Raw genomic sequence first — 23,994 nt, forward strand, 5'->3', positions numbered from 1 at the left:
CTTACACCTCAGGCACACGTGAGGAGATGCCGAAGTCAAAGACTTCCTGAAGATCAGATATCTCCAACTCGTGCTGTTTACTCCTTTACAGGATTCTCAATTGTATCCAGTGGCTGTCAATGATGCCTTGTTCATTTACAAGGTGTATTTTATTCATATAGGAAGTACAAACGGCATGTGTCTTTTTCTACATTCGTTGACCCGTTAAATTTCCATCAATGCCAATCATGTTATCTTAAGACACACATTAAGTATTTCGGCGACTTTTACCCAGAACCCACTGGACACTGAGGCAGAATGGCAGCGGTCAGGGTCCAATGCTGTAGTGAGGCACATAGGAGGCTGGAATTCAATGCAGAAGTCAATGACAGCAAGTTCATTAGACGGGACAGGCTGGAGCATGGCAAAGAGCAAGGAGAGGTGGTTGCATGAGGCCTGACAGGTTGGGCGGATAAACCCTAGGCATGTGCGACTGGGATGTTATAGCCATCATGGAAACCTGGCAAAGGGAGAGACAGGGTTATCAGCTTAATGTTCAGGGATGCAGGTGTCACAGGTGAGGATGAGGTAGGAATAAAAGAGCAGGGGTGTTGCATTATTGATTAAGGAGAACATCATAGCAATAGTCTGAGATTGCACACAGAAGGATCGTCAAGTAAGGTGATGTGGGAGTAGGTGAGAAATAAAAAGTGGATGATTCCTATAAATTTTATAATCCCACCTTGTTGGGATTGTGCTGTTGGCCCCCAAAAAGTTAATGGAAAGAGATAGAGATAGGGCTGGTCCTCAAATTGAAGTTCTTTGAAGAGCAAAGGCATCTTTGACAGGAGCTTGCAAAAGATGATTGATGTAGGTTGTGATTGAGCAAAGGGACTTCTGGAATGAGGGATGCTTTAAAAAATGTGAAAATGAGAATTCAAGGTTTGCATGTTAGAGTGAAGGGCAATTCAGTTGGAACCCTGGATGATGAGAAAAATTGAGGCGCTGGTCAGAAAAAGGAGGCATGTGTCAGATATATTCAGTTGGGATCAAGTGTATTCTGGAGGAGTTTAGGGAATTGATGAGCATTTTTGAGACACAGATATGGAGGGCGAAGTGGGAGTGGGGGTATGGGGTCTTGAGATTGCTCTTGCAGGTAAGATTAAAGAGAAACCAAAGAGATTTTGTGTATATTAAGGGAAAAAGGGTAACTATGAGGCAATATGTCATTATGGCAGGATGTTTGAGAGCAGCTTGTTCAGGGTCCTGTATTATGCTGCTGCATGGATGAACTGCAAATGGGTTATTGCATTAGTTTTCAGATCTTTCAGTCAAAAGCACAGTCCAATATGTACTTCACCTCAAACATTCGGCTTTTCACTGGGCCGACTAGTGCAGAACCTCACTAATTTAGTCGGATCATCAATTACCCTGTTGTAAATATACAGTGCATTCAGAAAATATTCAGACCCCTTCACTTTTTCCACATTTTGTTACGTTACAGCCTTATTCTAAAATTGATTTTCATTTTTTTTAATCATCAATCTATACACAATAGCCCATAATTAAAAAGTGAAAGCAGGTGTTTGGAAATTAAAAATAAATAACTGAAATATCATATTTACATAAGCATTCAGACCCTTTACTCAGTACTGTGTTGAGGCACCTTTGGCAGCGATTACAGCCTCAAGTCTTCTTGGGTATGACGCTACAAGCTTGGAACACCTGTATTTGGGTAATTTCTCCCATTCTTCTCTGCAGATCCTCTCAAGCTCTGTCAGGTTGGATGGGGAGCGTCGATGCACAGCTGTTTTCACGTCCCTCCAGAGATATTCGATCGGGTTCAAGTCCGCGCTCTGGTTGGGCCACTCAAGGGTATTCAAAGACTTGTCACAAAGCCACTCCTGCGTTGTCTTGGCTGTGTGCTTAGGTTTGTTGTCCTGTTGGAAGGTGAACCTCTGCCCCAGTCTGAGAACCTGCTCCAGACCGTTCAGGACTTCATCTGTACTTTGCTCCTTTCATCACTCCCTCGATCCTGACTAGCCTCCCAGTTCCTGCCGCTGAAGAACATCCCCACAGTATGATGCTGCCACCACCATGCTTCACCGTACGTATAGTATTGGCCAGGTGACGAGCGGCGTCTGGTTTCTTCCAGACGTGACACTTGGCATTCAGGCCAAATACTTCAATCTTGGTTTCATCAGACCAGAGATTCCTGTTTGGGTGCCTTTTGGCAAACTCCAAGCGGGCTGTCAGTTGCCTTTTACTGAGGAGTGGCTTCCTTCTGGTCACTCTACCATAAAGGCCTGATTGGTGGAGTGCTGCAGATATAGTTGTTCTTCTGGAAGGTTCTCCCATTTCCACAGAGGAACACTGGAGCTCTGTCAGAGTTTATTTATTTATTTAGCGAAAGCAAAGTCCTTTAGCCAAGCAGTTGCCTCTTGATTTGCTGTATGAAGGGTGACAAGTCCTCCTTTGAATCTTTGTTGAGGGCATGCTTCAATGATGTGTTGCATTGTTTGCTGCTCTCCACAAGCACACCGTGGGGTTGGACTGCTGCCCCATTTGTGAAGGCTGGCCAAGCAGGGACCATGTCCAGTCCTATCTAATCAGCGTCGTCCACTGCTTCCTTGGGAGGTTGGTGCCAGGGACCGGTAGGGTGGGGTCTGACACCATATGTTTATTTGGGACGTCCTTGGACTCCCATTTCTTTTTCCAAGCTGATTGGATGGTGAAATCAGCTGGTGGTGTGTTCTTCCAAATTGGTCGTCTAGATGGAAGTCATGGGTGGGTTGAAGATGTGCATGTGAATTGGCAGGTGAGGGGAGTTTTTGGTCTTTTGGAGCATCCTTTGAGTGAGGACTACTCGCCGGATGTGTGGAGGGGCTATGTTGGATAGGACAGGGAGCCAGGGGAGTGGTGTTGAGTGGATTGTTCCTGTGATGATCCTCATTGTTGAGTTCAATTGGGTGTCAGAGTGACCATCGGGTTCTTGGTCATCTCCCTGACCAAGACCCTTCTCCCCCGATTGCTCAATTTGGCTGGGCGACCAGCTCTATGAAGTCTCCTGGTGGTTTCAAAGTTCTTCCATTTAAGAATGACGGAGGCCATTGTGCTCTTCGGGACCTGCAATGCTGCAAAAATTGTTTCACACCCTTCCCCAGATCTGTGTCTCAACACAATCATGTCTTGGAGGTCTACGGACAATTCCATCGTCTTCATGGCTTGGTTTTTGCTCTAACATGCACTGTCAACTGTGGGACCTTATATGGACAGGTGTGTGCCTTTCCAAATCAAGTAAAATCAATTTAATTTACCACTGGTGGACCCCAATCAAGTTGTAGAAACATCTCAAGGATAATCAATGGAAACAGGATGCTCCCAAGCTCAATTTTGAGTGTCACAGCAAAGGGTCTGAATACTTATGTAAATGTGATATTACAGTTATGTATTTTTTAATTACTTTGCAAAAAATTCTAAATACCTGTTTCCCCTTTTTAATTATGAGGTATTGTGCGTAGATTGATGATTAAAAAAATGAAAATAATCCATTTTAGAATGTCTGTAATGTAACAAAATGTGGAAAAAGTAAAGGGGTCTGAATACTTTCTGAATGACTGATTTTGCATTACTCTAATGCTAATTACTTTTTGTTTTGTTCTTGATTAAATTATTTTTAATTTTTTTAATTTTAGTGACAGTGTAAATCTTTGGAGAATTGTGAAAAATTGGCAATTATCAGCGACACAACACTTTTTTAAAGTATTTCACTGGCCTCAGAGAATAACATCTAATGCATGGTTACAGATTAGAGACTGCATCACCTCAACAAATATCTCAGCTTCTTCAGTCTCTTCCAGGAAAATGTGCAGGTGGTAAGCGAGCACAGGCAGCGGGTGTGTGCAGCAGGTCTCGGGTGGGACAATCTGACCTTCTTTCTTCTTGTGCAAAGAAACAACATTAAAGCATTCTTGGTCTAACCTTAGATACAAGGAGCATGCACATGTAATGATTGTCGTAGTAATACATACATGATATTAAGCATTTTTAATGGACAATCTGCACGTTGTGTTGCAATAAAAGAGAACTGCAATCCATCCTTTAAATTAGACAGGGATGTGTAAAACTGCAACACCACTTCAAAGAAATTAGCGCAAACAAGCTCTCTTAACTGGTTCCGTCCATTGACTCATTATTTGACAATTGCAATTCTTCAGTTAACAGAACTGTGAACAGTCTGAATCATTGTCCTGAGAGCAGTTATCATTCTTGTACATCTGTTGATTAGCTGGATGAAATCTGGAGAGACAATGAAAATTTCTGAAGATCACATTAAACAGATGAGCAAAAGTGCAACTTTACATTTAGTGAGAAAATAATGGGAATGGTACAACCTGCTTGTACACACTTCAGTGCCCTTGTATAGCACCATTGAAAAAAAGACCTACAGCACTTGATGTGACCCATTTATACATTTATGTCTATCTTGAGTTAAAATTGATAGTCAATGAAAAGCTAAGTAATTTATAATTGTTTCAACCTATGTATTGAAAATTGTCAGTGACATTCAGTTTAGTAACAGGAACAGAGAAGAGTTTTGAGTGGTTATTCAGAATCAAAAAAAATCTGGCGAAGGGTAATTGGATCTTTTTTTGATTTATATGAATGGTTCAAACCATGTGCAGGACATAATGTTATAGACAACAGTTTTCAGTTGTCACAAAAAGCAATAATGTAATGAACAAGAGGAGAGATGGTAAGAGGAGGACAGAACTGATGGATGAAATGAATTGTTGCACAGTAGATGCCACTTAATGCAGAGAAGTATGCAGAGACCTAATTTTGTGCGAAAAATTTAGTGACAGTATAAATAATGCAATTTTAAGGGAACATAGGACGTGGGAGAACCTAAAGTGTGCCAATATGTCTTTGACAGTGATAGCAGAACTTAGAGGCAGAGAGCTAAACAGCATGGAAACCAGCCCTTGAGCATAACTTGTCCATGCCGACAAGTTGTTATTCTCAACTTGTCCCATTTCCCTTAATTTGGCCCATATTTGGGCCAAACTTTGGTTTGGAAATAGTCATCAGCAGTTCAAAGTGTGTTTTATAAAAGTTTAGTCAAGCCATTTAGCTTTGTACTTTATTCCCCTATTTATAACGCCAAGGGCCAAAGATGCCTTCCTTAATGCATTCTCAAGTATGACTTTCAAAAGACATTTGGACAGATATACGGATGGGAAAAGTTTGGGCCAAATTAATTTGGACTAAACTTTTATAAAACACACTTTGAACTGTTGATGAAATATTAGAATAAAGAACAGTTCAGCACAGGAATAGACCCTTCATCCCACAATGTCTGTGTTGTACATGATGCCAAATTAAACCAATTATTTTGCTTACATTTCCATACCCTTCCATTCCCTGCATTGTATGTGCCTATCTAAAAGTCTCTTAAACACGACTATTGTATCTGGTTTCACCAGTACACTGGGAGTGTATTCCTCGCACACTCAGTGTAACCTGTCCTGTGTATCTCCTTAAAACTTTCCCTCTTTCACCTTAAACCTATGCCCTGTAATAGTTGGCTTTATTTAATATCCGGCCCACTACGGTAGTGTTGTCTGCGGATTTGTAAATTGAGTTGTATTTGTATTTGACTGCACAGTTGTGGGTGTATAAGGAGTAAAAAATGGGGCTGACAATGCATTCTTGCAGAGCACCAGTGTTGAGGATTATCGTAGAGGATGATGGTGACTGTGTCAAGAATAGCATACAGTTTATAACACTGAAAAAAAGAAAATGCTGGAAATGCTCAACAGTGCAGGCAACAGTGTGGGCAGAGAAAAAGTGTTGACATTTCAGGCGGATTAAACGTCAGCAGAACTAGGAACAGTGGAAATCGAACACTGGCCAATTCAGATACATATTAGAAAACTGTTTGTCTGAAATTATTGATTAAATGTGGTATCGTAAGGGCTGGAACATACCAAATCAGAAGTTGAAATGTTTATTAAGCTCAAGTTGGGCTTCATTAGAATATTACAAGAAGCCAAACACAGGGATGAAAGAGTGAGATTGGGATAGAAAATTGAAATGACAGGCCAAGTACAAGCTGAAGATAAATGCAGAGATCACCCTCAGTCAGGCCCAGGATAGAAATGTTAGTATGGGAATGCAAGATACAACAGGCCTTTTGTACTGGCAGCCTAGATATCATTTATCTCATGGCTTTTCCTTGATATCCAACTTAAGTATTATTGAAAATTGGGGGGGAGGGGGGAGTTGGTTGGTTATGCTAATAGCTAGAGTAGACAAAAGTGCTGGAGAAACTCAGCGGGTGCGGCAGCATCTATAGAGCAAAGGAAATATGCAACGTTTTGGGCTGAAATCCTTCTTCAGACATTGCCGAGACGTCCTGAAACGTTGCCTATTTCCTTCGCTCCATAGATACTGCCGCAACCGCTGAGTTTCTCCCGCACTTTTGTCTACCTTTGATTTTCCAGCATCTGCAGTTCCTTCTTAAACTGATAACTAGAGTGATGTGCTGAGAGATTCACTGCAAGCCTGGTTTATAATATGACAAATCGACAAGAAGGTTCCAGTGCGCATACACTTCTTCATGTTGGTATCCATGGTGGATTGAGATCCTTTCAGTTGCTTAAGGCCCTGACCCCATAATTTAATGAATAAACTTTATTCTTTAAACTCTCAAAATCATTTTGTAATACTAAACTTTCAAAGAAAGTGATAATCTAATGTTTTAACTTTTTTGAGGTGACAGTAGGCCATTCTGGCATGTATCATCTTAAAAAAAACATTGTTCAAAAGTAGAATTACCACAAGTGAGCTACTGAGCTACCACAGCAGTAATTATGATTGTTATTAATATATGTCAGAATAATATTGAGGTTACTACAGTTAGTTTCATCGTATCTGAGCTGTGAAGGAGAAACATCAACTGGTTTACCACAACAATCCCTACTCCATAATGCTGACAGGGGAAAGATAGGTGTGAGGATATCGGCACAAGGCCAAACTGTAAATAATGATCCCACTGTTTAACAATCTGCCAGGAGGCCTGCAAATGAAAACCAGCAGCTTGAATTAGATTCTAGAGAGTTGCCAGTGTCAGTGGAACTACAAAAATGGAAATGGAAATCCCTGAGTATATCTGGCTCTAATTTGTAATTAAAAAATGGTTGATTTGTACAGAATCAGCAGTACTGAGAAATATCCAGCACTGAGGGAGGCTATTCAGCCGATATTACCTCCGCCAGCTTTTTTCTACTGCATTAATTCCATCATGGTTTCCCTATAGCCTTACAATTTCCTGTTCATATTGTATATTAAATCCTCCATTGGAGCAATGATGGGCTTTGCTTCTAATCATTAGCATTTTGCTTCAGAACATTTATCCTTGCAGCACTTCCTATACTTAATGTCAACTATAAATCAACAACTTCTCATCACTGACATAAATGTCTATTGTTCATGACAATTCTAATCGTGCACCTTGAATTAGGAAAGGCAATTACATTATTTAAAGGAGTACTATTTATTAGTTCTATTGGCAGTATGTACATTTTGGTTTTTTTTAAATTGTTCACAAAATGTTCCAGAAAAGTGTTTCAGAATTTGAGTAATTTAGAAATTTGGTGATTATTTGCATTGCACAAATCAGATGACTCATTTAGAAGTAAGATTAATGCCTGCCACACCTATGTAATCCATCTTTCACTTGCACAGCTTGTGCTATCTGGAAAGATGAGAGCGACAGTCATGTGGTAATACCCCACCTGCAAGCCCCCCTCCAAATTTGTGCATCATCTCAACTTGGAAATGTGTCACTGCTCTTATAACATCACTGGTTCAAAATTCTGGAATCCCACCTGACAGTTCATTATGGCAGAATTCTGAAATAAATGCAAAAAGTCTAGAAACACTCAGGAGGTAGAGTAATATCTGTGGAAAGAGAAACACATTAACATGTTAGGTCCTAGACTCACTCTCGTTATTCTGGAAGTACCTTGACCATGCAAATTGTAGCTGTTCACTGTGCCTTCTCCTGAGTCATCTGGGATGGATATGTAAGCTGAGCTTGTCAGTGGTGCCCACATCATTAGTGTTGGGGGAAAAAAGTGGACTGAATCTCTGCCAAATCATAGAAAATCTCAAACCCTTGTAATAGAAAAATCCTTGTACTACTATATTGGCTACATGATGTGGCTGCAGCCACATTAACCATTGCATGCATTATCTCATACAATTTCAGCTTTGTTACTCATAACTACTTACTAGTTCAATCCAAGTGTAACTGTGAATGCTTTTGCCAAGGTCAAGGCTAGGAAATAATGGCATGAGAAGTTGTGGGACAATTGGAATGAAAATTAAAAAGTGGCAAAGATTATAAAATCGGATAAAATTTGTATTCTGTTCTGATTTTCATGTTTATTTCAACTGGATCATTCTAATATCCAGAGGTTGAGGCAGATCAAGCATTTATAAATGTACCATTGCCTTGTCTTCTATAATCAATATACCGAATTGTTCATAATTTTTATTTCACATGCAATTAATGCAAATATTCTGAAAAGTCTTACTGATTTTGATCCCTTTGTTTAATTGGCAGACTTTCCGATGGCCTGTCACCAGCAACATTGATGGCACTGAAATGCTGGAGATCCAAGTGTTCAACTACAGCAAGGTCTTCACTAATAGGTGTGACAGTACAATCTATTATCTTGAACTAATGCTCCAAGTTTGACTACAACTGAGCCACCTCTGCCTTTGGTCAGTAGAGACTGTCAGGAATGTGGTGAGCCTGGTCATGTCTCTTAGTGATACAAGATATTTTTAAACTGCAACCATGTTTGTTCTTGTGTTTGTTTTTTTTTAAGAATAGAATGATAATTCAATATTTCCAGATCTGTTGTTGGTTCTGGAAATATTTTGTATAATGATGCATTTTACCTTGAGTGATTGCATTTCAAATTATAGTTGAATTTGATTGTCACGATTGACAATGGGTAGCAGAGACAATTGGAAAATACTTAAGTTCATAGCTTCATACAGTATATCACCTTCTGCATTGTAAGTACTTTTACCTGTCAACTAAATCAGTATTACATCCCTATTCAAAGGGCATAAAGAAACTACATTGTACCCCAGGAAACAAATTATAAACTTTCAGACTTCTGGTGCAGATGCTAGATTCACCAGTCTAATGTCGACAAAAATACCGGAGAAACTCAGCGGTTAAGGCAGCATCTATGGAGCGAAGGAAATAGGCAACCTTTCTTCAGACTGTGTTAGCTTGCTTGCCCAAATTTCAGGTTCATGATATCCCATTCGTTCATTTTAATGTAAAAAAAATGTAACAATAAATAAGGCGGATGCTTGAATTCTAGTGTGTGTTCGTGGGTGCATAAAATGTGCGCTGAGAGTGTTGATGATTTTTTTTTTAACCTCTTCTATAGTTCAAGGCGAGATAACCCTTTAAATTAGCTATGGATAACTTTCCATGTTTCTGTGTTTAGCCTTTCCAAATTCCAACTACAGTGGCAAGGTAGGACCATTGCTCCAAGCAAGACTGTAATGTGCAAGTATTGTGAATGAAGCTGGATCTCTCTTGGGTGGCTGTTACACACAACCCATAACAATAACAAAGAAAGGTTCAGAGGAATTACCAGTGTCCAGGTGGCCTGATACATTTTTGTCCATTGCAACTCTTTCCCAGGGTTGCATCTGTCAACGTGATGGAACAGTCATGCCAAGGCTGAGATTACAATATCCTGTTTTGTCCTGATATGCTTGAGGATATCTTCATATAACCATACATGCAGTTACATAGAAACATAGAAAATAGGTGCAGGTGTAAGCCATTCAGCCTTTCGAGCCTGCACCGCCATTCAATATGATCATGGCTGATCATCCAACTCAGTATCCTGTACCTGCCTTCTCTCCATACCCCCTGATACCTTTAGCCACAAGGGCCACATCTAACTCCCTCTTAAATATAGCCAATGAACTGACCTCAACTACCTTCTGTGGCCGAGAATTCCACAGATTCACCACTCTCTGTGTGAAAAATGTGAAAAGTTGGATCTTTATGCTGACAGATGCTATTGATTCTCTTAAAATGTAAAGCAAATGTTTACATTTTCTTTAAAGAAGTATTACATGACAAGGTCATGAAATTTCTTGATCCTTAAGTCTTTATCTGAGATAGAGTATGAACAATATAAATCCACATTCTTCTCCTACTCCTCATTTAATATTGGTCTATTAGTTTATTGTGGTCACATGCACTGCAATACAGTGAAAAGCTTTGTTTGTGTGCTATCCAGTCAAATCATAGTAACCATTTTGTACCAATGGGTTAGATTTGGTAATGTAATATTGTGTTAAATAGTTTGTTCCATTATTTTAATAAGCATTTTTGTCCACTTAAACAAAATGGGAATTCACTGACATCTCTAAAACAGCGATGCCGATGAAAGTCGGTTTAACCCAGAGTAATTTAGCACACGCTTCTGGGTAACTTAGGATAAAAAAGAACATTTGTCACCTTTTTTTAGAGTTGGTCTTTCCTTCTCTACCCTTGTTCTGTATGAAACATTGATAACTGTTGCCAACTCTAAAGCAACATGCAAAATCTGTTTGCAGGAGATATTCAACATTACTGTTTTGAAAAATAACAGTTCATATTTACTTACATAACAAAAAGCTTTTAATTTCCATTAAAATTATGGCAAGGAGAGGGCCAACATTCCAGCTGCATATTGTATTATCTTAATTCCTTTAAACCTCCTTTACAAAGGAGTTAAAACTGAATAGTTTGGCAGTGACTATTGATGAATATCTTGCAGCTTTGCAGAGATATTATTCATCTGCAAAAAGGTTCAGACGCAAAACATTGTCCATTTTAAACTGCTTCCTTAGGAGGCTAGCATCACAACCTGCTTGAGAGGACAATTCCACTGAATTTAATGTTTGATAGAGGAGTTGATAGTTTGTACCGTATAGTATTAATTAACTTATTTATAAGATACAATAACATTTTATTCATGTTAATTGGCCTGCCAAGAATCACAACGCACAAGGTACACAAAAACTTGAAATTAAAAGTGCAAAAAAAAATGTAAAGGACAAGCGACTGTTGGCTGGCTGCCGTGTGCACAGCGCCTTCACCGGAACAAACGACCAAACAAACAAACGCAGACTTATCCCCTGTGCAGAGGATTTTAAACTAGAGTGCCCCCTCCTTCCCCTCCCCCACACCGGGTCCACATTGTTCTTCACGGCGGTATCCCCAGGCCAGGTCCCCATTGTCTTCCCCACCCCTGCCCCTCCCTCACGTCCCGCAGCCGAGGTTCCCACTGCCATCGAGGCTCAAGCTGTCGCCGAATCTCCAGCTGTTGCGCTGAGGCTCCCACCGCCGCCGCCGCTGAGGCTCCTTTGACCCAGGCAAACCTCACCGCCCGGCTTCTCCGCAGACCCCTGGGAGGCCTGTGGAGCGAGTCGGGCCTACCAAGGTGCACTTCGGCCGTCGCTCCTGTCATTGGCGCCGCAGTTGTTTGGCGGGTGGATTGGACCCGCACGGCTCCCCGGGACACAAAGTCAGGAAGACAATGAGAATTAAGGTTTCAGAACGAAGGAATATGGTCCTTTTTCTCACCCATATAGTTCCAGCTCAAAGATGCCTCCCCATGGAGACAGTTAATGAATAACTATTAATTAAAAAACAATGATTGAACTAAACTCCTCATAAGCACCCCCAGAGCAGAAGACTTTAGTTGCTATTTGTTATGAAAAGAAAACCTAGCTCTAATCTTTGTTCACAGCCATCTATTAATTATTCTTTTGACATCTGATGTAATTTGTGACATACTGAACTGACTGATGCCGTGTTTGGGAACGACTGACAAACGATACTCAGTACTTATTCTTTAAACAATGTATTTTTACTCTTGGCAGGCAATGCTTAACATCTGTCATTGTTTCTGTCTGATGCACTGACTCTATTGTCTGATCTGTGGCTATCTTATTATTTTCTAATTATGGCAGCACATCTATGGCCTGGTTTAATTTCTGACTGGGAAATTAAAGGTTCCTGCTATTAATATTTCACAGGCACTGTTCCTCTTCATGAACAACTGAAACAGGATGGAAGCGGTATCAAATGGACACAGATTTAATTATTGAATCTGATAGGATACTGAACCCAATGTGTCAACAACCTTTAGGTTTCAAACACCATGGGATTAATTATTTGTGTCGCAAGTCCCTAACTCATCCAAGGTGCAGCTTCTGAGAACATTTGCAATAAGTCATCAATGTCTTCATTTCAATCAACCTTGACCTGTTTTTGGTCAGATCTTGTGCCACAGATTGGCTGTTGAACATGTTTATCATTCACCTTCCCAGCGTCTATTCGAAGAGTTGCTCCAGGAGTTACATCAACACTCTCTATAGACGAAGCAGCAAGTTAGCAAATTGGAACTGAGAAGTATTAATTACAGTTTGTTACGTGCAACTAGGATGAAAGGTCTTTTCTAAATCAATTGGTAACATTTTCTGCATTATATCTCTAAACTTAACTAAACTAAATTTTCTTTCACTGAAGTCACTTTCATGGTATATTTGCATGTAATTGTGCTCACTTGCTCAATGTAAGGCATATATGTTGTATATTTTCGTAGTGCATTCTTAGCGTGGCTAATGATATACACCTATTTCAGGATCTGAACCTCAAGAGTAACTACATCATAACCAATAGACACTCGCTCTTCAAACTTTGCTTACATCCATCGAATATATCTTGTTGAGCCATTGTCCAATTTCATCTCTCATTCTTCTTAGGATGGGGGTGCAATTTTGTCACCCCAGTGGGGCTACCAGTGGATATAGTTGAGGCTGGTACAATAATAACATTTAAATGCCACTTGGACAAGTACATAGATAGGAAAGGTTTTGAGGGATATGGACCAAATGCAAGCAAATGGGACTAGCTTAGATGGTGCATCTTGGTCGGCATGGATGAGTTGGGCCAAAGGGCCTGTTTCTGTGCTGCATTCATCTGGCCCATTCTTCCATTCCTCCTCTCATTAGCATGTGACACTAGGAGTAATGCAGAAATTAAAGTTTACCAGATCTATTTACTTTTCAATGAAAATATATATACTATGATTGAAGATATTCTTCTCCATCAAAATAATGAAAGAAATTTTGCTTCAATATGGGATATTACTTAGGGACATCATAGAGTTGGGGGAAAACAATTTCAATGACATGGCACTTTCCAAAGGAAAGGTGGATGAAGCCACCTCAAGCATTTTGCTTCAATACGACCGTATTGGTGCCACCTCCTGCACCCATGCCGAACTCACTCACTTCATCCATTTCATCACTAACTTCCATCCAGCACTCAAATTCACATGGACCATTTCCGACATCTCCCTACCATTTCTAGACCTCACTATCTCCATCGCAGGTAACAGACTGCTGACTGATATCTAATACAAACCCACTGACTTCCATGGCTTTCTGGACTACACTTCTTTCCACCCTGTTTCCTGTAAGGATTCTATCTCCTACTCTCAATTCCTCCGTTTACGCCACATCTGCACCCAGGATGAGGTGTTCCAAACCAGGGATCAGAGATGTCCTCATTCTTTAGGGAACGGGAGTTCCCCTCTTCGACTATAGATGAGGCTCTCACCAGGGTCTCCTCTATGCCCCGTAGCTCCGCTCTCACTCCCCATCCCCCCACTCGTAACAAGGACAGAGTCCCCCTTGTCCTCACCTTCCACCCTACCAGCCGTCACATACAACATATAATCCTCCAACATTTTCGTCACCTCCAACGTGATCCCACCACTGGCAACATCTTCCCATCTCCCCCCCCCCTGTCTGCTTTCCGCAGAGACCGCTCCCCCTGTAACTCCCTGGTCAATTTGTCCGTTCCCACCCAAACCACCCCCTCCCCTGGTACTTTCCCTTGCAACCGCAGGAAATGCTACACTTGTCGCTTTACCTCCCCCCTCGACTCCATCCAAGAACCTATGCTGTCTTTCTAGGTGAGGCAGAGGTTCATCTGCACCTCCTCCAACCTCATCTATTGCATCCGCTGCTCTAGATGTCAGCTGCTCTACATCGGTGAGACCAAGCGTAGGCTTGGCGGTCGCTTCGCCCAACACCACCGCTCAGTTCGCATTAACCAACATGATCTCCCGGTGGCTCAGCACTTCAACTCCCTCTCCCATTCTGAATCCGACCTTTCTGTCCTGGGCCACCTCCATGGCCAGAGTGAGTCCCACCACAAATTGGAGGAGCAGCACCTCATATTTCCCTTGGGTAGTTTACACCCCAGCGTTATGAACTTTGACCTCCAATTTCAGGTCGTCCTTGCTTTCTCCCTCCTTCCCCTCCCCAGCTCTCTCACAGCCAACTGTCTCCTCCTCTTCCATATGAACAGATGTGGCATTAAGTCAATTGTTTATATCTAAGTGCTTATATTTAAATGCTTGAGAAGGTGGGGCAATGGATTTCTGTGAAAGGGTAGAACAGAAATCAACCATTAAAATGGAGACACACCCACACAATTAACTAATCAGCACAAAAACTGGATAAGCTCAAGGCCACAAAATAAAATCATACATATGCTATATTGTCAGGAACTGACCATGTTTTTAGATTTCCCATCTATTCTTTCAATTGAACTGGGAAGGTTACCAAATTACTTAGAATGGGTAGAGTTGATAATACAATGATTGTGCCCTGTTCTTTGATCCCTTCATTGCATTACTTAAGACGAAACCCAAACACACAGGATTGCCCCTCCATTAACTGTCATGTTCCCCAATGTTGTTACCATGGCAGCTGGACCTGGAACTCTATTGAAAGCTAAATAAAAATGTCACAAATTATGAACATTAATATTAAATAAACATGCAAACACATGGGCTATTGAATTATATAAGTTGAGGATACTTTACACACAAAAGATTTCTGAGAAATTAACTGGGATTTGACAATTATATTTTTGAATTATATTTGGAAAAGCTTTTGGTGTAGAGTACCTTGAAAGGGGAACGCACTAATCATATATTAAAGTGGTATATCTGTCGACATGGCATGGGCGGCAGTCATAATCTTTGTAGAATTAAAAAATATAATCAAATTGTTTTGCAGAAATCTTTTAACTAGCCAGAATACAGAGTATTTAATTGTCCTATGTATCAACAACAGAACAATGAAATTCTTACTTGCAGCAGCATATCAGGCCTGTAAATACAATACATACAGATAATATATAATTATAAAAATCACTAAATTATTCATCACAATACTCGTGCAAAAAATTCTGTAGTCCAAATGAAACCAAAGATCGTCCACAGAAACTCATAGTTCAGGTGACATTAACATAACATATGGTTGGTGAGAAGAAGCTGTACACATATTCCAGTTCAAAAGACTAGTGGAAATGGTTTCTCACAAAACAGCCTCCATTTATCAAAAATGCTGTGAAATCAATCCAAACCCCTCCTGTTGCATTGCCCGTCAAACCTGTGGTACATTGTTTGATCTGTTGCCTTTTGAGAAAGTACGTAGAGGCATCAGAGAACAAACTGAAGAACTATGTTTGAGCATACGTGATCTTTCATACCAACCATCGCTACCTATTGCATGCCTATGTTTTTGAGTACTACTCCGTTTGCAAGTAAGTTAACAGAGGAAGAGATTTAATCACTCTTTCAACTATAATATAGTTATTTGCATCTTCTCTCTTTACTAGAAGTATTTCTAATGTACTCAAATAAAACCTAAACATTAATTTTTGATCTTAAGCAAGATATTCCTAATTTTAACAGTGAACAGTTATTTAGTTGAAAAAGGTTAATGGCGTAGTTAAATAATGCATATTTGAAAGATAAAATAATATCCACAATTTGAGTGTAATTGTATTAAAAACAAAACGTAAAATTTAATCGGTTCAATAATTGTCCTTCATATGGCATTGCACACCGTCTTACTGGTGTATAACAATAATTGAACATTGGTGAACAATCATCTCCTTTGATAATGACTGGGAAGTGCAGTGACTGTGAATTTCTGCAGGCACTGTTAATTACTTATATCCCCAATTTCATCGTTTTTGTAAATACCACTTATTTGAGTATTCAGTTCCCTGACTCCCAGCTAACCTCTACATTGCAGAAATGGCCATGTTTGATGTCCATGAGCAAACAACATGACCCAACGCTACCCCAAGGGCAATGTGGGATGAAGCGAGGATATTTATCCCTTGTGTTTGATGCACTAGTCAATAAGATCATAATTGACCTTTTACCTCACCACCATTTTCTTGTGTTAATCTCAAATCCCCTGATAACATCCAAAAACCTGTCAAAATGTTGAATATACTCAAAGTTTGAGCCAGTACACCTATTTAAAGATTCATTATTCTTTGGACGAAGAAAGTTATTGTTTGTTTAAACTGAACATCCAACTATTTGTTTAGAGACTGTAAACTCTGGTTCGAGACTCCCCAGCAAGTGGTAACATCAGTGCTGGAGTTGCCCTGTCAAGCCATTTAAGAATTTGTACATTTCACAAACATTATCTCTCATTCTTAAATTTTAGAACTATAGGCCTAGTCACCTATGGAGAAATTAAATGGGCAAACATACCATTTCAGAAATTAATTTGGTGAACCATTCCAGTACTCCATTGCAATTGTATCCTTCCTCAGGTAGGAAGACCAGACTTGTACATTATCTCCTTGAAGTAACACACCTCTTGCACAACTATTCTTTTGCAATAAAGGCCAACATACCATTGGCGTTCTTAATTGCTTGCTGATTCTACATGTTAACGTTAAGTGACTGTGTAGAAGGACACTCAATTGCTTCTGAAACCAATACCTTACGAACTTCCATCATTGAACCAATGCTAACACCTTTGATAGTCTAGTGGCTGTAGTGGTGCAGAACATCTGTGGTGCGGCAGTTTGCTTATTTTATCAATTTTATCCCAGTTTGACACAATGATAAACATATCATAACGTTGCAGAATCAAGGAACTGCAGATGCTGGTTTACAAAAAAAGGACAGAAAATGCTGAAGTAATTGAGCTGGTCAGGTAACATTTCTGGAGTAGGTAATGTTTCTTCAGACTGATTGTAAAGGGGGGGGGGAGAAATAAAGCTGGAAGAGAAGAGAGGCAGGACAAAGCATGGCATGTTAATAGGTGAACTGGGGTGAGGGGTATTTTTGATAGGGTGGGTTGGGGGAAAAAAGGCCAGAGATTAAAGCAGAAGGTGTGAGACAAAAGGATTGAAGAGTTGAAATTGTGAAGCCAGAAGAAGGAATGTGGTGGGAGGGAGAGAGGAGAAATAGGTTGGGCACAGAGGGGGGGGGGGGGGGGGCTAAGGAAGAAAGGGGAGAAGAGGGTTGTTCGAGATTACCTACAATTGAGCATTGGATATTCATACCGTTGCGTTGTAGCTCTGGTGGAATATGAGGTGCTGTTCCTCCAGTTTATGTGTGGCCTCACCCTAGCAATAGAGGATGCCCAGGACTGAAAGGTTAGTATGGGAATGGGAAGGGGAGTTAGCAACCGAGAGATCTATTAGACTTTGTCGGACAGAGCACAAGGACACACCACAATCAGTCTGAGGAAGGGTCCCAACCGAATGTCACCCATCAAGGTTTTCCAGAGATGCTGCCTGACCCATTGAGTTACTCCAGCACTTTGTGTCCTCTATTATTATGTTGCTTAGACCATTATTACTGTCAATGGACAAAAAATACTTGCCATCTCCTGGTTGATCAGAGTAACATCATCTCAAGAATAAATAAAACTAGGAAGCTTGAAGTCAAGCCGTCCCCTCTTCTCGTGTAACATGTATGAAGGTGCAATTTCCTGCAAGTGTCTGGAGATCTATCCCAATGGGAAATATTGTCCATCTCCTTTGCCTTTGGCACAATGACCAATTGTGCAACCAATATATCTGGCCTTGCCACCAGGGTTTAGACAAGAGTTCAGCTCAAACTGATAGCCTTCATTAATGGAGTGATTTGTTTTGGGGATGCTCAGTAAGATAGAATTGCAGCAGCACAGATATTTTGGAGGGTTATAAGACTAAAGGTAAAATAAAAGCAAGATACATTCAGAAAAGGGAGGAATTGAAGGCAGGAATTAGAATAATTAATATTGCATTGTGCAGAATACAATAGAAACAATTCTTTGCATAGTGCCTCTGATTCCAGTTCACAGCATCAATATCTTATCTTTAAAAGCACAATATTATGAATGCACAAAATCCAAGATGGAAACGCTCAAAAAGTCAGGCAGTACCTGTGGTGAGTGAAACAGGTTTAATATTCTGATAAGATGTCACCAGCCTTCTTCTTTTGTGTGGCGTGCACAGCCTAAAGTTGTTGGACAATTTGTTCTATTTGATCTTCCGTTTGTGCACGTCGAGTTGATTGCATTAGTCGAAACAGAGCGGACCACGTGAAGATTGCAATCTTCCACCCCGTCAGCAGCCTGAAACATTAAATATGTTCTTTTTCTTCAGATGATGCTTGACCTCTTTCCATCATTCACAATTCGTATATGCTACATGAAGGATTATTTTGTTACTTAAGTTCAGTAAGACCATATCCTTGGAATGTATTTTCACTATTGTGAAAGCTTCAAATTGCTGACATCTATTGACCATTTCAAATCTTTTCCAAATGCAGGTAAATGGTGTACATGCCCCTAGATGCTGTTAGGTGCGATCAATGAGACAAAAGCTTTTTAGAAACCTTCTCTCCCAATTATATTAAATAGTAAAGCAACAACTAAAAAAAATACATGTAGAAACTAGGACTTGAGTTATTTGCTTGTTATAATAGAACAAGTACAAAAATACAGAGATAAAATTGAAGATCTGCACTATGCTAAAAAAAATGGAGACAATTAATGTACATTTTTTAAATATTCTATGGGCAATGGGAATGGGACATTGGAATGGGAGTGACAAAGAATTTAATTTATTATATTGAGTGCATAGTTGGAGTAAAGCAATTTGAATGTTGTGGTAGTTGTCAATGAAATGAAAGCACTCTATATATATTTCATAGCTTGTGATCTCTCATTTAAATTCACATATGCAGCTGTATTCAGATGTTAGGAAAGTTTCCAAGGGGACCAATTTCAGAGCAGTTAAATGCAGTAGTTTTCAGTAAGCCATGCAGATACTCAAAGACGTCCTGTGTTGCTGGCATCAGTAAATTCCACCGTGGTGACCCAAAACTGAATGTTACCAACATCTAAAGTGAGACTATTAGTACATTAATAGTTACATCTATTAATGACATCTTGATTATAACAGGTGTCAGAGGTTATGGGGAGAAGGCAGGAGAATGGGGTTAGGAGGGAGAGATAGATCAGCCATGATTGAGTGGCGGAGTAGACTTGATGGGCCGAATGGCCTAATTCTACTCCTATCACATATGGCCTTATGACTATAATAAGAAGCCTGGTTGTCAGATAGAAACTATTCATTCAACTCACTTGCAACTTTGGAAATGGAAAATTAAAGCTAATTCTTGGCAGTAGATGTGATTCCTTAATTTCAAGTGATCCGTGTTCCTTGTGCACTTAAAGGAGATGGTAAACTCGAAGGTTTGAGCCTCGAAGACGCGGGTCCACTGCAATAATGTGAACATTCATGAGGTATGCTTCAACTCGGCTAAAGTTTTCTGTTGGTGAGGTCTACTGGTGAGGTATTCACCAAGGAGAAAGATATTGAATTATGTTGAGTAGCTATGGGTACTATGAGATTCAAAGAAAAAGAAGTACTGACACTTTTGAAAAATATAAAAGTGGATAAGTCTCCAGGTCCTGACAGGATATTCCCTAGGACATTGAGGGAAGTTAGTGTAGAAATAGCAGGGGCTATGACAGAAATATTTCAAATGTCATTAGAAACGGGAATAGTGCCCGAGGATTGGCGTACTGCGCATGTTGTTCCATTGTTTAAAAAGGGTTCTAAGAGTAAACCTAGCAATTATACACCTGTTAGTTTGACTTCAGTGGTGAGCAAATTAATGGAAAAGATACTTAGAGATAATATATATAAGCATCTGGATAAACAGGGTCTGATTAGGAACAGCCAACATGGATTTATGCCTGGAAGGTCATGTTTGACTAATCTTCTTGAATTTTTTGAAGAGGTTACTAGGGAAATTGATGAGGGTAAAGCAGTGGATGTTGTCTATATGGACTTTAGTAAGGCCTTTGACAAGGTTCCTCATGGAAGGTTGGTTAAGAAGGTTCAACTGTTGGGTATAAATGCAGGAGTAGCAAGATGGATTCAACAGTGGCTGAATGGGAGACGCCAGAGGGTAATGGTGGATGGCTGTTTGTCAGGTTGGAGGCAGGTGACTAGTGGGGTGCCTCATGGATCTGTGTTGGGTCCACTGTTGTTTGTCATGTACATCAATGATCTGGATGAAGGTGTGGCAAATTGGATTAGTAAGTATGCAGATGACACTAAGATAGGCGGTGTTGTGGATAATGAAGTAAATTTCCAAAGTCTACAAAGAGATTTAGGCCATTTGGAAGAATGGGCTGAAAGATGGCAGATGAAGTTTAATGCTGATAAGTGTGAGGTGCTACATCTTGGCAGGACAAATCAAAATAGGACGTACATGGTAAATGGTAGCGAATTGAGGAATGCAGTTGAACAGAGGGATCTAGGAATAACTGTGCATAGTTCCCTGAAGGTGGAATCTCATGTAGATAGGGTAGTAAAGAAAGCTTTTGGTATGCTAGCCTTTATAAATCAGAGCATTGAGTATAGAAGTTTGGATGTAATGTTAAAATTGTACAAGGCATTGGTGAGGCCAATTCTGGAGTATGGTGTACAATTTTGGTCGCCCAATTATAGGAAGGATGTCAACAAAATAGAGAGAGTACAGAGGAGATTTACTAGAATGTTGCCTGGGTTTCAACAACTAAGTTACAGAGAAAGGTTGAATAAGTTAGGTCTTTATTCTCTGGAGCGCAGAAGGTTAAGGGGGGACTTGATAGAGGTCTTTAAAATGATGAGAGGGCTAGACAGAGTTGACGTGGACAAGCTTTTCCCTTTGAGAATAGAGAAGATTCAAGCAAGAGGACATGACTTCAGAATTAAGGGACAGAAGTTTAGGGGTAACATGAGGGGGAACTTCTTTACTCAGAGAGTGGTAGCTGTGTGGAATGAGCTTCCAGTGGAAGTGGTGGAGGCAGGTTCAATTTTATCATTTAAAAATAAATTGGATAGGTATATGGATGGGACCGGAATGGAGGGTTATGGTCTGAGTGCAGGTAGATGGGACTAGGGGAAAATAATTGTTCGGCACAGACTTGTAGGGCTGAGATGGCCTGTTTCCGTGCTGTAATTGTTATATGGTTATATTGTTACTTGGGATTAACCTGGAGATGGCATTCACTACATGCAAAGTTCCAGGACTTTCATTGTCCCACCTGGACTCAACAAAGTTTTCAGATTTTTTTAGAGATACAGCATGCAAACAGGCCCTTCAGCCCACCAAGTCCGAAACGACCAGTGATCCCCGCAACCGCCTGTTGAGGAAACGGGACCCAACGGGTCCCCCTTGGTCTAGTTAACACTATCCTATACACACTAGGGACAATTTATACATAGACCAAACCAATTAACCTACATACCTGTACATCTTTGGAGTGTAGGAGGAAACCGAAGATCTCTGAGAAAACCCAAGCGCTCATGGGGAGAACGTAACGCACAGACAGCACCCGTAGTCAGGATCGATCCCGGGTCTCCAGTGCTGCAAACGCTGGAAGGCAGCAACTCTACCACTGCGACACTGTGGCCGCAGAGAAGTTAGCAAAGAGAAGAATTTTACTTTAGGATCCTCATAAGTATCATGTATTACACTCACTTATTTGAGGTGAGGTAGTTTCACATCTGACTGCTGCCTGGAAACAAAATGCTGTTACTAACAGAAGATGTATTTGATCATGGAAATGCAAGGAATTGTAGATGCTGGAATTTTGAGTAAAACACAAAGTGCTCGAGTAACTCAGTGGGTCAGGCAGCATCTCTTGAGGACATGGATAGACAACATTTTGTGTCTGGACCCTTCTCCAGATCTAAAAATACTCTTTAGTTTGTGAAATATTGTCAAGGGTTTACTTTTAATTTGGACTCACAACAAAAATAAAATTGCAGATTTTATATGCATGGACTTAGATCATCAATGCTTGTTTTTGGAGCAAAGTCATTGCCCTTAGAGTTTCAAAATGTCATTATGAGGCTATAGTGACTGTTTTCTGGTGACCACAGCTATAACCTGGTGGCATATATAATTTCTCGGCTTCCCTCAGCTGCAGAGTGGCACTGCTGGTACAGCTGTCACCTCATAACTCCAGCATACTGAGTTTGAAACCTTCCAGAGCTTCTCAATGTAGAATTTGTACCTTCATCCTGTGATCGTGTGGGTTGCCTTCCACATCCCAAACATTTACGGGTTGGCGGCATGCCTTTGTGTGTAGGTAGATGGTAGAATCTGAGGGGATTTGATAGAAAACTGGAGACAATAAAATGGAGTTATTGTTACTGAATTCTTGATGACCGATGCAGACAAGGTGGGCTGATGGTGCATTATGACTTCCAGAACCATCAAATGTTCACTTCATGTTGAGGCCAGCTACTCATAACCTCACCTCTGACATAACATGGAATTGAGGCTGAATAGATTCATGCAGCCCAGAAACAGGCCTTTGACCCACATCCATGCTAGCCAAGATGATTCCATCTAAGTTAGTTCCACTTTTCCATTTGACCCATAACCCTCTCAACCTTTCTTATCCAGGTATCCATCCGAATGTCTTTTAAATGTTGTTATTATACTTGCCTCAACTTCTTCCTCTGGTACCTCATTCCATATACCCACCACCCTATCTGTGAAAAGGTTGCCCTTCAAGTTCTTCCCCCTGCTCCTTAAACCTATGCCCTCTAGTTCCTGATTTACCTCACCTGACAAAAAGACTCATTGCATTCACCCTCTCATGTTTTTTCTCCTGTAAAGAGACAATTTTGTTAATTAAACCCATATTAAACTGAACAAAATATTTTTGAAAAAGCCTGCAAAAATATGTACAATGTTGTTCAGTTGTTTGCACTTGGTCCATTTCTTGCATGTCTACTTGAATCACGGATTTGTTCCGAAAATAAATTCATGTTAATCTATAGATGAATATCTCATGCCTCTGACTTTTAGGTTGCTCTGATCCTTTCTCCATTTTTTAATATTAATAGGGAGAGCGTTGTGTTAACTTTGACTATTTCTAAATCCCATCAAGCTTATATCTACGTTTAAGAAGGAACTGCAGATGCTGGAAAAATCGAAGGTAGATAAAAATGCTGGAGAAACTCAGCGGGTGAGGCAGCATCTATGGAGCGAAGGAATAGGTGACATTTTGGGTCGAGACCCTTCTTCAGACTGATGTGGGGGTGGTGGGGGCGGGAAGAAGAAAGGAAGAGGCAGTGGGCTGTGGCAGAGCTGGGAATGGGAGGGGAAAGAGGGAGAAAGCAAGGACTACCTGAAATTGGAGAAGTCAATGTCCATACCGCTGGGGTGAAAACTACCCACACGAAACATGAGGTGCTGCTCCTCCAATTTGCGGTGTGACTCACTCTGGCCATGGAGGAGGCCCAGGACAGAAAGGTTGGATTCGGAATGGGAGGGGGAGTTGAAGTGTTGAACCACCAGGAGATCAGTTTGGTTATTGCGAACTGAGCGAAGGTGTTGGGTGAAACGATCGCCAAGCCTACACTTGGTCTCACCGATGTAGAGCAGCTGACACCAAGAGCAGCGGATGCAATAGATGAGGTTGGAGGAGGTGCAGGTGAACCTCTGCCGCACCTGGAAAGACTGCTTATGTCCTTGGATGGAGTCAAGGAGGGAGGTAAAGCAACAAATGTAGCATTTC

General features: G+C 40.6%; 1 protein-coding gene across 5 annotated transcripts in view; it reads left to right on the forward strand.

Moving 5' to 3' along the window:
• Positions 1–23,994, forward strand: part of otofa (otoferlin a) — a 255,023-nt gene that overhangs the window by 49,053 nt on the left and 181,976 nt on the right. For all 5 annotated transcript variants that reach the window (XM_055635427.1, XM_055635423.1, XM_055635424.1 and 2 more), the window contains exon 3: positions 8,612–8,700. In XM_055635427.1, the coding sequence (XP_055491402.1) occupies positions 8,612–8,700 (89 nt within the window). The remainder of the gene's footprint in view (positions 1–8,611; positions 8,701–23,994) is intronic.

The sequence above is a fragment of the Leucoraja erinacea genome, chromosome 5, assembly GCF_028641065.1.
Source record: "Leucoraja erinacea ecotype New England chromosome 5, Leri_hhj_1, whole genome shotgun sequence".
In the NCBI taxonomy this organism is placed as follows: Eukaryota; Metazoa; Chordata; class Chondrichthyes; order Rajiformes; family Rajidae; genus Leucoraja; species Leucoraja erinaceus.